Source organism: Channa argus, chromosome 8, assembly GCF_033026475.1.
Source record: "Channa argus isolate prfri chromosome 8, Channa argus male v1.0, whole genome shotgun sequence".
NCBI lineage: Eukaryota > Metazoa > Chordata > Actinopteri > Anabantiformes > Channidae > Channa > Channa argus.
In genome coordinates this window covers 20,639,692-20,654,147 of record NC_090204.1, presented here as the reverse complement: position 1 = coordinate 20,654,147, position 14,456 = coordinate 20,639,692, and the positions used below count along the sequence as shown (strand labels likewise).

The 14,456-nt window shown below is 39.4% G+C and overlaps 2 protein-coding genes across 2 annotated transcripts; one reads left to right on the top strand and one right to left on the bottom strand.

The window, feature by feature from the left end:
* Positions 1-33: 33 nt before the first annotated feature.
* On the top strand, positions 34-10,773 carry LOC137131271 (mitochondrial adenyl nucleotide antiporter SLC25A24-like). Its single transcript, XM_067512308.1, has 10 exons — positions 34-780; positions 2,324-2,450; positions 2,592-2,679; positions 5,573-5,684; positions 7,655-7,813; positions 8,086-8,238; positions 8,429-8,536; positions 8,852-9,019; positions 9,116-9,266; positions 9,662-10,773. Exons 1-10 carry the CDS (start codon positions 586-588, stop codon positions 9,841-9,843), a joined length of 1,443 nt encoding a protein of 480 aa, XP_067368409.1. The 5' UTR covers positions 34-585; the 3' UTR covers positions 9,844-10,773.
* A 514-nt stretch (positions 10,774-11,287) lies between these two features.
* LOC137131274 (transmembrane protein 69-like) lies at positions 11,288-13,322 on the bottom strand. The gene is made up of 3 exons (XM_067512313.1): positions 13,184-13,322; positions 12,572-12,616; positions 11,288-12,460 (listed from the first exon to the last, which is right to left on the bottom strand). The coding sequence occupies exons 2-3, from the start codon at positions 12,614-12,616 to the stop codon at positions 11,696-11,698; spliced, it is 810 nt and encodes a 269-aa protein (XP_067368414.1). The 5' UTR covers positions 13,184-13,322; the 3' UTR covers positions 11,288-11,695.
* Between the last annotated feature and the right edge of the window lie 1,134 nt (positions 13,323-14,456).

The window sequence follows — 14,456 nt, the reverse complement described above, 5'->3', positions numbered from 1 at the left end:
AGTTACTCAATTAAACTTTGTGCCGTGGCCTCACAATGGGGACAATTACCACACGAATATGTAGGTTACAGCCTGTTTGCGTCTGTGTGTGTGAAACCACAACAACACGTTTGAAAAACCATAAAATGACAGCTTGATGAATGGCTAAGAGAAGTGGAAGTAATGTCTGAAGAAATGGACATTTCGAGCCGTGTGCGTTTTTTGCTTAAGGGTGTGTCTCCGTGTGTGTGCGCAGTCAAAGAGGAGGTCCAGAGAAAACTGAAACGACTCTCTCCACCCTTTAGCCCAGCGCTGCCAACCTACCTCATCCGCAAGCAGCTCCTGTAAATTAACTTTAAATCGTATTTTATTTCCCGGATTAACGAGCTACGCCGTTACTACTTCGATTGATGACGTCTTTTTTACGAGTTCTCAACCACGTTGCACTCCGGAAATCTTACGGGACCATCCAGCGCCCAGAAACCAGAAATACCAAACATAGGAATCGGGTTCTCTCTCTGTGTGTGTGTGTGTGTGTGTGTGTTTGTGAGTGAGTGTGTGTGTCTGGATCTGTAAAGGCCCAGAATTTCCCCCCTCAGTTGAACCATGTATCAAGTCGTAAGGAAGCTGTTTTTCACGGACTGCCGGTGCGCAGCGGATGGTGATGATGATGATGCGTCGAAAAAGTACTCGGAGCTGTTCGCCAAGCTGGATGCCAACAAGGATGGGAAGGTGGATGTGTTCGAGCTGAAGGCAGGCCTGGAATCCATGGGGGTTAAAAGCGGGAAAGGAGCTGTTCAGGTAGAGCCGCCGATGCAGCGAACAGCAGACATGCAGGACTTACAGTGAGGGAAAGTTCAAATACTTGTTGTGGTACTGCATTCCTGATGGAGTAACTCTGAATTATTGCCATGAGAGAAAGTAACTGAGTACAAATACCACAAAACTACACTTTAGTAAGGTTTAACTATCTACAAATGCCCTAAAACAGCAATTCATGTCATATATGTCACTAATTTGGAAACAATTCAGTCCATCTTAAAACTATATTTAAAAAGGTGAGCTGTACATCGTCATACACTTTGCACTTATGCTGCAGCTGTCATATCACATTACACATATCACGTCTCCATCAACAGAGTTTGCTTCTGACAGCTAGTGTCTACTGTAATTGTTCAGATTTCCATATTTTTTCCCTGAGCACTTCCTGTTAGGTTAAAAGCAGATGTTCAAAGTCCATTATTGATTATCAGTACATGAGTTCAAAACACATCACTCAATCTATGAACCATTGATCAATCCACATTTGTGCCGCACCTCTCATAGATATGTTAGTGCACATCAAATGGCTTTACAGTTGACAGAAAAGAGAAGATAATAAGAGAGTTACATTATAATAACATTAACCTTTTTAGTAACAGATCGCCTGGAGCGAGTCTTAATTATTTTGGTTTGTACAGAAAATGAGCAGCAGTCGCCGGGTGGGTGAACAAAATCCATTTTTCAAACTGTCTCAAAGTTCACAGGTGTAAGTGAGGTTATGACTGAGGGGTGTGACAGGATGAAGGTCCCACCTTTACTGTTCAAATAATCTTGCATTCCTCAAACTCATCAATGAGTCATCAGTGGTAACTAACTAAATGTCAGTAAAGAAGGAGAGGAGAGTCCCTGCTGTGTGTGAGACCCGGTGCCATAAAACACCGGATTTCCCCATACGTGATAAAGAGGTAATAAACAGGCGCCCACAGTATCTGCATCACAGTAAGTTATTAGTTGCAACCTGACTTAATCCAGTTTAATTTTATCAAACATCAATTTGTCAAAAATTTTAATATTCGTGCGTACTGTGCTTTCCACGTGTCATGGATAACCTTTGAAAAAGGGTCAAGGGTAACTCAGAGGTTAAGGTTTCAGTTGATCTGTTGAGGAACTGATCCTGAATCAGTGCCTCTTTGTGCAACACTTTGTCCCTACAACATAGCAAAACAACTTAATGCTGTTCTCTCTAATGTAATAACTCAAGAGGACACGCTGTGTACATGCAAATGAAAGAAAAATTATCAGAGGCAGAGGTAAAAGGAAACAACAGGATCTTTGCATGGGAAAGATAATGAAAGATAATTGGGTCAAGTAAAGCCCAGCACACAGGAAGTGAGTTCAGAGATGATGAACTCTGTGTTGTTCTGCCACCAACTGGCAGAATCATGTAAGATGGCAGACTTAGCTCATGTCAATGCAGAGCCACACCTCCCACGCGCTGAGGTCAAGACTCCCAAAATGATGTCTGATAGCAAACGCACACTCTTGACAAACTAGATTTACTAATATTCTGTGTTTTCTTCAGAAAATTATTTCCTTCGGAGACGAAAACAAGGATGAAAGCCTCGACTTCAACGAGTTTTCCAACTACCTTAAGGACCATGAGAAGAAGTTGCGGCTGACTTTTAAGAGCTTGGACAAAAATGAAGATGGTATGGTTTTATTTTGTTATCCAGCAAACTTTATGTTTTGTGGAAAAAACTAAGTGTGGTTCACATAGATAGTAGAAGAAATGCTCCATAAAAGTACCACTAAATGAAATGTCTGAAATACTGTATTTGTATTTTCAACAGGTCGTATAGACTTCACAGAGATACAGCAATCCCTCGCTGATCTGGGGATGGAAATCAGTAAGGAGGCTGCACAGAAGATCCTTCAAAGGTGCTTGTGGTTCTGCTTATTCTGTAGCTGTTGGTAGATTAGCTCCCAGTCTTACTCTGTCTATGAGAGAAATGTGTCTTGAACCATTTGGCTCATTTAATTACTCCTAGTGCTTTGTGGGCTGTAGCAAAAACACATATTCCTCAACTAAAAGCAAAAGTGAACAGTTTAGTGCTTAAAGGTGGTAAAGGTGGGGGACCAGTGTGAGCGGCTGATAAGTGTGCATTTTGGCTGGAAATGGGGCTAATGGTGCAAGATAAAGAGCCTGAAGTTGGTTGACTAAGTTTGACTGACTGTTTGCTAATATATATTTTAAACAGTTTTTAAACATGTTTCTGCTGCTTTGGGTGAGTGTATACATTTGCGAATTTATACACTGTTGCCTATAAAGTGGGAATAATTTTTTTTTCAGACACATTCATCTTTTTAAAAAAAGGTTAATTGTGGTTTAATTTTCACTGCGATGTGTTTGGAAGAGATTGATCATTAAAGTTTTGAAGAGACATAGACCTTATCTATCAAGAGTAAATCCCACTGTCACAATAAATTCATGAGAGGATGTAAAATATTTTAACATAACATTAAGGGCAACACTGTATTAGTAGTATGGTTCAGTTATGAGCAATCTATTTCTAATCTCAACTTCTTTGATATCCCCATGGCCAGAACTCAAAAGGCACGTGATAAATACAGAGAACCTCTCTCTTGCAGTACAGGTTCTCCAAACGACCTGCAGAGGCTTCATTCACCAGGAAAAGTGTCACGTTATATGTAGTTTTGTGAAAATTTTGGCAGAATGTGTCTTACATGTGCAGACAGTTGCGTACATAAATATGTTTTATTTTAATTGGACAGAGAAAGCAAATTGCTAAATTAGTACTACAAGCATTATTGATAGTAATAGTAATAACTTGAGTCAGTGCATTTTTTTCTGTGATGTCTGTCACACATGCATATTTGGTAGTAAAAATTATTTATAATTAGATACAAAAAAAAATCGGCCAGTGTAATTAAAATATAATACTAGCTTAAAATGTAAAAATGACACTAATGATAAATAGAATCTCCAAATAAAAAATGCATTTTTAATGCTTCGGCGCTGAAAAGATTTTCCAAGCAAAGCTGAAAAAAGCTCGACTGAAACAAAATGTGTCTTATATACTGGTTATACTGGCTAATATACTGGTTAGGCAAACTTCAAAGCCATTAGGCTTTAGCCATAAAACTTCAAAGGCAATTATGTGATGTCATATCACAAGCTATCAAAAACTGTATACAAGCAATAATGTCCTGTATAAGCTGAATGTTTTGAACAGTGTTTCTTGATGAAAGGATATTGAAGTTGTTAGGCGCCAAAAAAACTTATGGATGACGAAAGTCAGAATAATAATACAGATTAAGACTTCATTACTGTGAGTGCTCCAGCATACATCAAATCACACAGCTCATTGACTCAGGTGATATCTGACGAATGAAAATTATTTTTACTGGCAGTGAAAACAGTAAGTACCAGTACACGTTGTCCAGAGTTTGCCAGAGTTAAACTTGTTTACTGAAATGCAAATTAGCAGCCGAGTTTGGTGCTTGGTTTAATTCTTCCCCCAACATCAGAAGTTTTGTCTCAGAGAGAAAATATAGCCCTCCTGTATTTTATGTGTCATCAAACAGTTATTTTTAGAGCACAAATAGCCTAAAGGAACTGAATTTATTGGAATACAAACTCTGTGGAAAGGCCAGTAGCCTAATGAGAAAGATAAGTGCAGTGCAAGTGAAGATAAAGTAGTTGTACAGAATTCGGTCTCCAGGCAGCAGTTTAGAAATTACAATTGTTTGGTTTACTGCTGTTGGTAGATAAATGCTTATTAGACTTCCTGCGTTTAGTACTCTTTAATAATTTTTCCAGTGTTTGTCTTCATTCCACTTTGACAAACCCTGCAATATTGCAACACGTTGTGTCTTAACAGGTAGTGGTATTAAGAATGGTGATTGCATAATTGTCACTTGCAGAGGAAGTTCTGGGATCTTTGTGTATTTGCAGCTTTGTCTTTTTTGGCAAGAAACCGAGACAATAAAGCCAAAATTTAATATGTTGTAATACTTTTTAATTGAGCAAAGTGTAACAGGGTTTTACCACAAGTCAGTTGGATTTGAATTCTGTGCAGAATTTGTTGCTCTGCAAGTTGGTCCAGGTTCATGAAGGGAGCTTGTACAGTAGGTTTTGTGTTTGCTTAAAGCCTAAAGCTGCAGATGTACGGAAGCACACGTGACCGTGATATTTAAAAGGAGAAGTAGTGCAGGATGTGCATGACTGTGAATCACACAAAGATATGCTTGTGAATGGTAAAGATTAAGTGATCAAATGAGTCACTCAGCTGCAGTGACAGAGAGGGAAAAAGGTTGTATGATGGGGTCAGATAAGGACAGAGATTGATTAAAGAACAGAAAACAGGGAGGTGGAAACCTATTAAATCCTTTTTTTTTTTTTTATTTGCTGTAATTATGTCTTAGAAATCGGTTTCAGAATATACAAAAATAAGCTCAGAAATATCTCAGCTTTGGAATTTTGATAATGGATGGTGGTTTGGATGACTTCAGTCTTCATGACCCGAATACCTAACACATATGGATTTAGACTGGGGGGTGATTTATTGGTTGAACTTTTACAGCTTTTACAACTTGTTCAGAAATGTTTACAAATAGTTTTGCAAAACTCACACTCTGTAATATTATAAGGTGCTGAACATATTATCACTGATTCCATAAATGTAAGTAATTTCTTGTCCGTACTGTATGAGCCAATTACGTGAGTCTAAACTGGATCTTGGGTGTAGATTTTTAGATAAAAACAAAATAAATTTAAAACTGCCATTTTCTGTCCATCCTTGTTCTAAAGCATTGATGCAGATGGCACCATGACTGTGGACTGGAATGAATGGAGGGAGCATTTCCTGTTTAACCCAGCCACCAACCTGCAGGAGATTATCCGTTACTGGAAGCACACAACAGTAAGTGTGTTTGTGCGGGGTTTTCATATTTCATATGCAGGAGAGAGTTTATTTGAGTTAATGTTGTCACACAGACAACGGAGGACAAAATATTTACGAGCCCAAAATGTGGGTTCTCAGTAAACTATGAGACATTTGGGTTAAAATGTAGGTTTCATTTAATCACAGAGAAAGAATAATATAAATAGACCAAACTTTCCTCTATGTCTAATTTGCTCCATGTGTAATTTACCATCTCACTCATTAAAAAATCACTAGTTACAAACTTTCTTCTAATTAAAATGGAAAAGGCACAGAGACAAATTGTCTGCGGTGTCCTTTGAATGTCCCAGACCTCGCTTTGTGAAAGCTGTTGCGCCAAAAGAGAGAGTAGTAAGCTGGATTTGGACAAAGACTCTGGCAACAGGTCGGCATTGCTGCTGTACGTCAGCAGATTAGACCCATTCATTTAGAGAAGAGGTGAGAAAAGGTGGGAGAGAGCTGGAGAAGGATTACGACGAGAGGGGGAGGCTGTGAAGCGCTTGTAACTTTGGATGTCTGTGCAGTAAAAATAAAATAGTGGTTGATATTGGCAAAGAAGCTTCATTGGACATTATGTGGATCTTTTCATGGAGAAAGAGTTTATGATGAATATTGTTTCTGATTAGGTCTTGACTGTATGGCACAGACTGAAGGATTGAGACCAGTCTGGATTTGCTTCTAGAAATGTGGACATAATTGTTAATGAACATGAAAATCAATGCAGTATTTTTGATAATAAACTCATAAAGCTCCTATAATCTCAAAGAATTTCCATATCTTTGCTAAAAGTAACTATACTGTGACCTGTACAATGGTCGCACGCTGGCGATAGAGCCAACTCAGGTCAGTGATCTCTGACGTTTGCAGCCTTCGTGCCACTGGCACAACCTCAGAGGTTGAATAAACCTGAAGCTACTAAGCTTGGCAGAGATAAGCTAATTTCAGTCTGACCTGATGGGAGATTAGTTGGGGACAGGTCAAGGACAGAGGAAGTGAGACTGAAACACGACAGGAGCAAGGAGGAGGCTGAGCTGAGGCATCAGTGATACTGAAGCAGTGGTTGAAAGCATCTATGGCACCGAGAACTTCCCATCGTTTCATGTATTCATGCCGATGGTTAATGGGCACCGGATATTCAGCTTCTCTCACCACAGACTGGATCTGGATCTGCAGAGCTTCAGTATGTTTCTGAGCATTTCATCGTACGGATCCTGATCAGTTTGTGAAGGGGCATTTAGGAGGGAGCTCTGCTGGGACTATATTGATCTGGACTAGTCTTCAAAGACTTGAGATGGCCATGGCTCTGCTGCAGCCTCAGCAGCAGAATCAACAACAGAAATACTGGTTTTCACTTGACTTTGATGATAATGAAGGACTCTATGACGTGGAAGTGGACATGGTAGGTTCATGTGTTTAAAGTCACAGGTTCACTTGGTTGAAGAGTCTTTAGCCAGACCAGTACATCAAGTGTGGTCAGTAACATAATCAAATTTGAGGTTATCAGACATACTGCATCTGTACTGGCTACTTTCATAGCCAACAAAATGCAAGAAGGTAAAGTAGAGGAAAGATAGAGGTAGGTTAGAAACAGTGCCTGTAGTTATGCAAGATTTCGGATGAGGACAAAGCCCGTGTTTGGTTCAGGCAGGCGTTAAATTGAAGGTAAAACTGTGAGTCACACGGTTTTGAAGCTCGGTGAAAGTGAATCTCAAAAAGTGGTTCACACATTTTCACTGATATCAGAACTGACACAATGCTCTCGATCTGCGTGGACAGTTCTAGTAGAACAAAAAACTCAGATTTGGAATATAAGTAGGCAAAATTCACATGGAGCGTTACCTGTTTTGGTTGGCACATTGAAATCCCGTGTTCTTCAAGCTTCTTGTTGATGTTTCACACAGTATTTAATGACTGAAAACTGTAATTGACTTGTATCTCCATGCGTGTAGGTGCTGGACATTGGGGACAGTCTTACTATCCCAGATGAGTTCACAGAGGAGGAGAAGACGACTGGATTGTGGTGGAAGCAGCTATCAGCGGGGGGCATGGCAGGGGCCGTTTCCCGAACAGGCACTGCCCCGCTGGACAGAATGAAAGTCTTCATGCAGGTGTGTTAAGACCGGGAGTTTTTATGTCATCATCAATCGAACAGTCAAATATTAACCAAACAAAAACATGGTAGCTATACCTGTACTTATACTTATACTTACAAGTGGCACAGGATTAAATAAAATGGAAGAAATGCTAGATAACGTGGCACTAGCAAAAAATAATTCCCTAACTGAGCTGTTTAACGTTTTGGTTCTATTTACATGCTATTTCTAACTGATCATGAATGCATTTTGAAGACCTGCAATTTCAGTGTGCTTTTATTTTACAGGTGCATTCTTCCAAAAGCAACAAAATTAGTCTGGTCGGTGGTTTCAAGCAAATGTTAAAAGAAGGTGGTCTAATGTCGCTGTGGAGAGGAAATGGTGTCAATGTCCTGAAGATCGCCCCCGAGACGGCCATAAAGTTCATGGCCTATGAGCAGGTAATATAGATACAATGATCCTAATTCCACTTGAGCTGCATGTGTCTGCTGGTGAGATGTTTTACGGATCATTATATTGTGAGCGCTACACGTATACAGTTTCAGCTGAAGCTGCCCCCACTGATAGTATCAGTCTTATAGTTGCTGTATAGTTTTCATTGTGAGCTCCCGTGTGGCTTTGTCTCATCAGTATAAGAAGCTGCTGTCTAGTGAACCGGGAAAGATCCAGACCCACGAGAGGTTCATGGCTGGTTCACTTGCTGGAGCTACAGCACAAACAGCCATCTACCCCCTGGAGGTGAGCACAGGTGGAGGTATTAACGGGTGTATCTGTGGCAGGTTAAAGGCTGGATACTTTTTTACTTGTTGTGGGTTGTTGCTGTGTATACTTAATACTTATAGTTTGTAGCCTAAACAGAAGTTGTAGAACTTCTAGAACTTGATGTGTTAAAAAAAAAGGCTTAAACGTGACATTGATCTTACTCAGCAGAACGAGAACATAAAAATCACATGTGTACAATAATCACAATTAAGGCAGGAAAAACGAGCAAAGCTTCGGAAAAGAGTTGGGCACGGTGACGAGCAGTGCCATTAATGATGATTGTTCACTCAGGTGATGAAAACCCGTCTGACTCTGAGGAAGACTGGACAGTACTCAGGAATGTTTGACTGTGCCAAGAAAATCCTGAAGAAGGAGGGAGTGAAGGCGTTTTACAAGGGCTACATTCCCAACATTTTGGGCATCATTCCCTATGCTGGGATAGACCTTGCTGTCTACGAGGTACTTAGTGATGCATCATTCAAGTACGGTGAAGAGTCGGCACGGTGTATACACTGATGCAGCTTTTTCACAGAAACGCATCTCTTTCGTTACCAGAGCTTGAAGAACTTCTGGTTGTCCCGCTACGCCAAAAACACCGCCAACCCAGGTGTTCTGGTGCTGCTGGGTTGCGGTACCATCTCCAGCACATGTGGCCAACTGGCCAGCTACCCTTTGGCCCTGATCCGAACCAGGATGCAGGCACAAGGTAGAGTAAACCAGCCCTTCATTCAAAAAGTTGCGGCTAATCGAACTGTTTTCCTCTTACAAACTTTGAGAGAAAGGATTTGTTGCGACTGGGGACAAAGAAGGGGAAACAGGGTATTAATACAGGGCAGTCTGTCTGTGTAACACTCTGGCTCTTAATGAAGGTTTGATAATTTTTAGAATTATTATCCTGTAGGGCATTTTCATTGTTAATTGGAAAGCACTGTAGGCACTGAAGCTGTGAACGTGGATGCAAACACTCAACTGCTACAGCTGTAAATCCATTGCATTGCCATAAGGAGCAACACATACAATATACTACTGCTAACTCACACAAACGAGAATTGTCACATAACTGTTTTAATCTATCATCTGATTTGAATTCTCCTATCTCAGCTTCTATCGAGGGCTCGGAGCAGATGCCCATGAGCCGGATGGTGAAGAAGATTCTGGAACAGGAAGGCTTCTTTGGACTTTACCGTGGCATTTTGCCCAATTTCATGAAGGTCATACCGGCTGTCAGCATCAGCTACGTGGTGTATGAGTACATGCGGTCTGGCCTGGGTATTCAAAAGTAGGTCCACACGTCCCTTCTTAAAGGGTGCCTTAACTGATATTGAACTTCTCTATAGCCTCCAGATGACATCACCTGGAGGAACCTTCCATTCAGATTAGGTCATCCCATTGCTCTTACTATGAAGTTTGTAATCATAGTCAACCGGCTTTTCCAGAGTGGTGAAAAACCCCTTCAGGTGATGCCAAGTGGAGGAGTTTTTCAGCTAGAAGCACAGGAATATTTTAATATAGGCAAGTTGAAAATTGGTGATGTTGCCCTTTAAGGTCTGGTCTCACACTGCTGCAGGGGGGAACGATTGCAGAGGTTTTAAAATAGTTGCAGGACTTTGATAGATTGTTTATAAAATCCTGCATTATTCCCAGAGTGATAAACATTTATAAGACTTGTACAATGATTCCATCTGTTTGGAGTTTGTGCTGCAGAGGTTCATATTCAAACTGAAAAAAAACAAACCAAAAAAAAAAAAAAAAACACTTGGAGACGTTATTTTTTTAATTTTAAGACATTTTTTGTTGGGTTTAGTTGTTGGTTTTGTTGGTTTAAGTGTGGGTCCTTCATCATATAAATATCACATTTCTCTGATATTTGATCAAAAAGCACCTTAGTGTACAAATATTAGCATAAGAAATTCAGGCTATCATCTGCTAAAGTGGAATAACATACAGGCTCTAAATACATTCAATCTTGTTTATGTGGCTAAAATTTGGAAAGTCACAAAATTCATTTATTGTAATACGGTGTTTACACATATATCGGACATTAGTATTGGGCCTTTTAAGAGATGTTGGTAAACATGGGAGTAATGTGCCTTATGTTAGAATGTTTCTCAGTCATCTGTATACTTCTTTTTTTTTTGGGCCTTATTTCAAATATTTGGTAAATAGATGCTGGTGTTTTCAATAATAAAATATTTGAATGAAACATGAGAAAATGTGAGTTCATTTTCTGTAGCTTGATGTGGTAAATGGGTGTGTCTTTCTTAAAACCGATTGAATTTGAAAATGAGTTCTGTAAAAGTAAACCATCCAAACCAAGTACCAGCCTTATGTGCTGTGCCTTTGTATAGTGTGATTCGACCTCTGAGGCTTTAAGTACAGATTACTCCTGTTTAGATCTTATGTAACACCCCTTTTCTCAGTGATGTCAGTCCTCTTGGCACAGGACATCACTGAGGACATGGGTGATGATGGCTCCTGATCATCTGTAGTACGACGTGAGCCCGTCCTGTCTTTTCTGGTTACCCTTTTTTCTGAACAAATCAAAACTTGTAAATTACATAACTGAGTTATTGTGTGATTTATCAGAGTTTACAGCCAATTATGTGTTGCTTTAGTTTTTTTATAGGCTCAACTGAACACCTCACTAAATGAATATTTCTAAAGCCTCATTTGCTCTGTTAACTGAGGATTTGTAAAAAATCAAAAAACTGATCAACCAAAATAAAAATAATTTAGTTCATTTATTGTATTTTCATGAAGTACAAACTTAAAGTTAATATTATTAGTCCATTTGTCTTTGACTCTGATAAAACTTAGTGGTACTACAAAAAAAATGTTCAAAAACTAAATACATTTTTCTGACATAATAGCTTGATATGGATATAAAATTTAGGCAAGCTAAGAAAAAAATGTCTTTATAGAGATATATCGGAATATCAGATCAACGCATTTATGTTGGATGTTTGAACACATTTTAGTCTTTATTTAATTTTGATTATACCGAAATTAGTTTGTGCCATGATATATAAAACATACACCTCCTCACAAAGACTGAAAAATGGGCAGAAAGCTTGTTGGATCACTGGACCAAAATGTGGTGGAACACAAGAATCTCTTCCACGGCTTGGCAGTTTTTCAGTCTGAAAAAAAATTCTTTTCCGGGTATATGTTATTGATTAAGAGTGTACCAAGTAGAGAAAAAAATGCTACCATAGTCAGGACGGCGCGTAGAGCTTTGAACCAGCTGGGGTAAGTAGGCAGCAGAGACAGGTCATAGTGCAGTGAGATCCCAAGTCCCATAATAACCATGGTGGTTGCAGGAACAATGCTGTTGCTCATCAGCATGGCCACCCAGGCTAGCAGCGGTGGGACCACACTGTTGGACAGGTTTATCAAGTCAGGTTTGGCTGGGCTGCTCTCAGGAAGAGCAAATCCCCAGCGAGCCCCACCCAGAAAGGACAAAATGGAGGCTCCATAGGCTAACTGTGCAAAGGCCAACTCTGGGAAGTAGCACTCAGTCGCAGCCATGACCAGAGTAGGGGTAACAAATGGGATCAATCCTGCAAAACCCAGGTACAAGGCGGGTTTAGGACCTTTCCACAAGTCATTCATGTCATAGCGCAGCAGATCCAGCTCCCTGGGAGGAGGTTCATGCTGTGGTCGCTTCTTCAGCCGCTCAGCAGAGGAGTGGAAATGTTGGCTCCTCACTAGACATGGAGCCACACAGATTTGAGTGCTCAGAAAGGGCTCAGTCCTGAGGACAACGTGAGGCTTTAAAAGTCCAGGGGCCCTTTCTGTACATGCAGACCAGCAGGTTTGCATAAACCCAGATCGACCATCAGAAGCTCCAGTCAAAGCTGATGTCCAGCAGCTTTGTAAAGGGCTTGTCCTATGCAATGCCTGTTGAAAAAGAGTTACAAAATTTTAAATAAAGTTTACTTTAAAAATGGTTTATTAGTGGGAATTTGCCAAAAGTGACTCAAAGGCTGCAGCATCACTAGAGTTTGTTACCTTCTGGGCCGCAAAGGTGCTTCTTCTAAATATAACAGAGAGCATCTGAAAAATCAACAAAGAGCAACAAAATATTACAAAAAAGAAAAATGTCAATAATGGTTTCTCAAAGACCAATGTAGCATTTTCATTTTAATGAACAACAGGTAAAAGCCCAAACATATTCAGTTTACCATCCCTGAAAACAAAAAACATTTGAGAAGCTGACACCAGTTGATTGGCTTTGAAAGAAAAGTAAAAATTAAATATATGACGACAAAACTGAAATGAGTTGTTTTTAAAATTGTACAAATCTGTCAAAAAGAATCAAACGCATAGACACGCGGTGATTAAAACGACTTTGAGCCTTTGGAACAGTAAACTTTACTAACAAGCCCCCTGCGGAGGTCCTTCTTTTTCACTCCATGAACAAATCACAGTCTGTCTGCAGGTTTCATCTTCAGCTGTTCATCTCTCAGCTTACTGACGGAATTAGCAGTAACAGCTAACAGGGTTTAACGTTGGTAAAAGACTGAAGAGACACAACAACGTCTCTAGGTTAGAGGCTAACATGAAAGAACGGGAGCGTGTATCGACACTAGCGGTATTCTTAAATAACAGACACACAAGTACCTTTGTTTCAGCGTGAAACAATCATTATTCAGACAATGTTATTGAGCCACAGGGTCAGTAGGTAGCTGACTTCTGTAACACGCTGGTACGCAGGTTTATTTTTTCCGTGTAAGCAAAGAGAACTCCTGCTCTCCGCAACTTCAGTTCCACTATAATTAATTGAATCCATGTAGAAACAAGCTGGATCGATATAAGTAGCTATTAATGACATTACAGATAAAGTAAAGTTCATAGAGAGTTCATATTTATTTTTAGCGGTGCGCAATTCTGTACGTGTTCTAGTTTTACTGAAATCATGGCAGGTGCTCTGTGATCGATTATAAAGACTGATAAAAGAGTGGATCGTTCAGTACGCGTTGGTTTCTTTAATTTTAGGGGGAAAACTCATTAGGTATCGCATCTGACATTTTCTTAAATATGACCAGACACGAGGAAGACAACGGTTCTATTGATTAAAACACTCAATCTTTTTCACTCCTTATCTACACGATTAATGGCAATGCTTCAACAATTTACAGGTGTTGTGCCTGACGTGCTGCAGCACCATCGCCCTCATACAATGTTATTCACAACATCATATAATATAGTGCCATGGTCAGATGATCTTATTAGGTGAGGCCAGGTTTGGATAAGTGTTACAAATGACATTTTGACATTCTTCAGGGAATAAAAAAGTTACACAACTCTCTCAACTTTTTATAAAACAACAACAATACAAATTATTATTTTATTTATGTATTTATTGAGATCGCCACACCCCCTTATACATCTGTTAATATTTAGATAATGTTGATAATATATAAACACACTAAATTGATTACTGCAAGATTGATTTACCTATAATGGTGACAAAATTCTCAGAACCATTTTTTGCACTGACTCAGAAGTTTCTAATATTAAAGGAGTGGCAGCTATACCACGAAAAATACAAAGAAGCCGATTTGCAGGTCATGTTCATTCGACTTCATCAAATCACAAAACCTAACTGACTGAATTCTTAATGCTGCAGAAAACATTCAAACAATGAAATAAATTGCTGCAGTAAAAGTCAGAAACTTAAGCATTACTTAATTATTTCAATATTACTTTATTTTCCCAAATTACTACATAGAATTTGAAGATATTCATCCTTGGGTAAATGTGTGTGTGTGACTGAGATTGTAAAAATGCATAAGTAGTATGTAAATGGAGGAATATCCTCCTGTCTTGTCTCCTATAGGTAATAAATTCATAAAGTTTTACCTTGTTATAATACAGAATAAATCAGTGGGTG

Excerpts from the sequence above, each read along its gene's own strand:
- LOC137131271 (XM_067512308.1), top strand. The coding sequence starts at position 586 with ATGTATCAAGTCGTAAGGAAGCTGTTTTTCACGGACTGCCGGTGCGCA. Across the intron at positions 5,685-7,654 it reads GTTACTGGAAGCACACAACA|GTGCTGGACATTGGGGACAG; the intron begins GTAAGTGTGTTT and ends CCATGCGTGTAG. Across the intron at positions 8,537-8,851 it reads CAGCCATCTACCCCCTGGAG|GTGATGAAAACCCGTCTGAC; the intron begins GTGAGCACAGGT and ends TTGTTCACTCAG.
- LOC137131274 (XM_067512313.1), bottom strand. The coding sequence starts at position 12,616 with ATGCTCTCTGTTATATTTAGAAGAAGCACCTTTGCGGCCCAGAAG. Across the intron at positions 12,461-12,571 it reads GCACCTTTGCGGCCCAGAAG|GCATTGCATAGGACAAGCCC; the intron begins GTAACAAACTCT and ends CTTTTTCAACAG.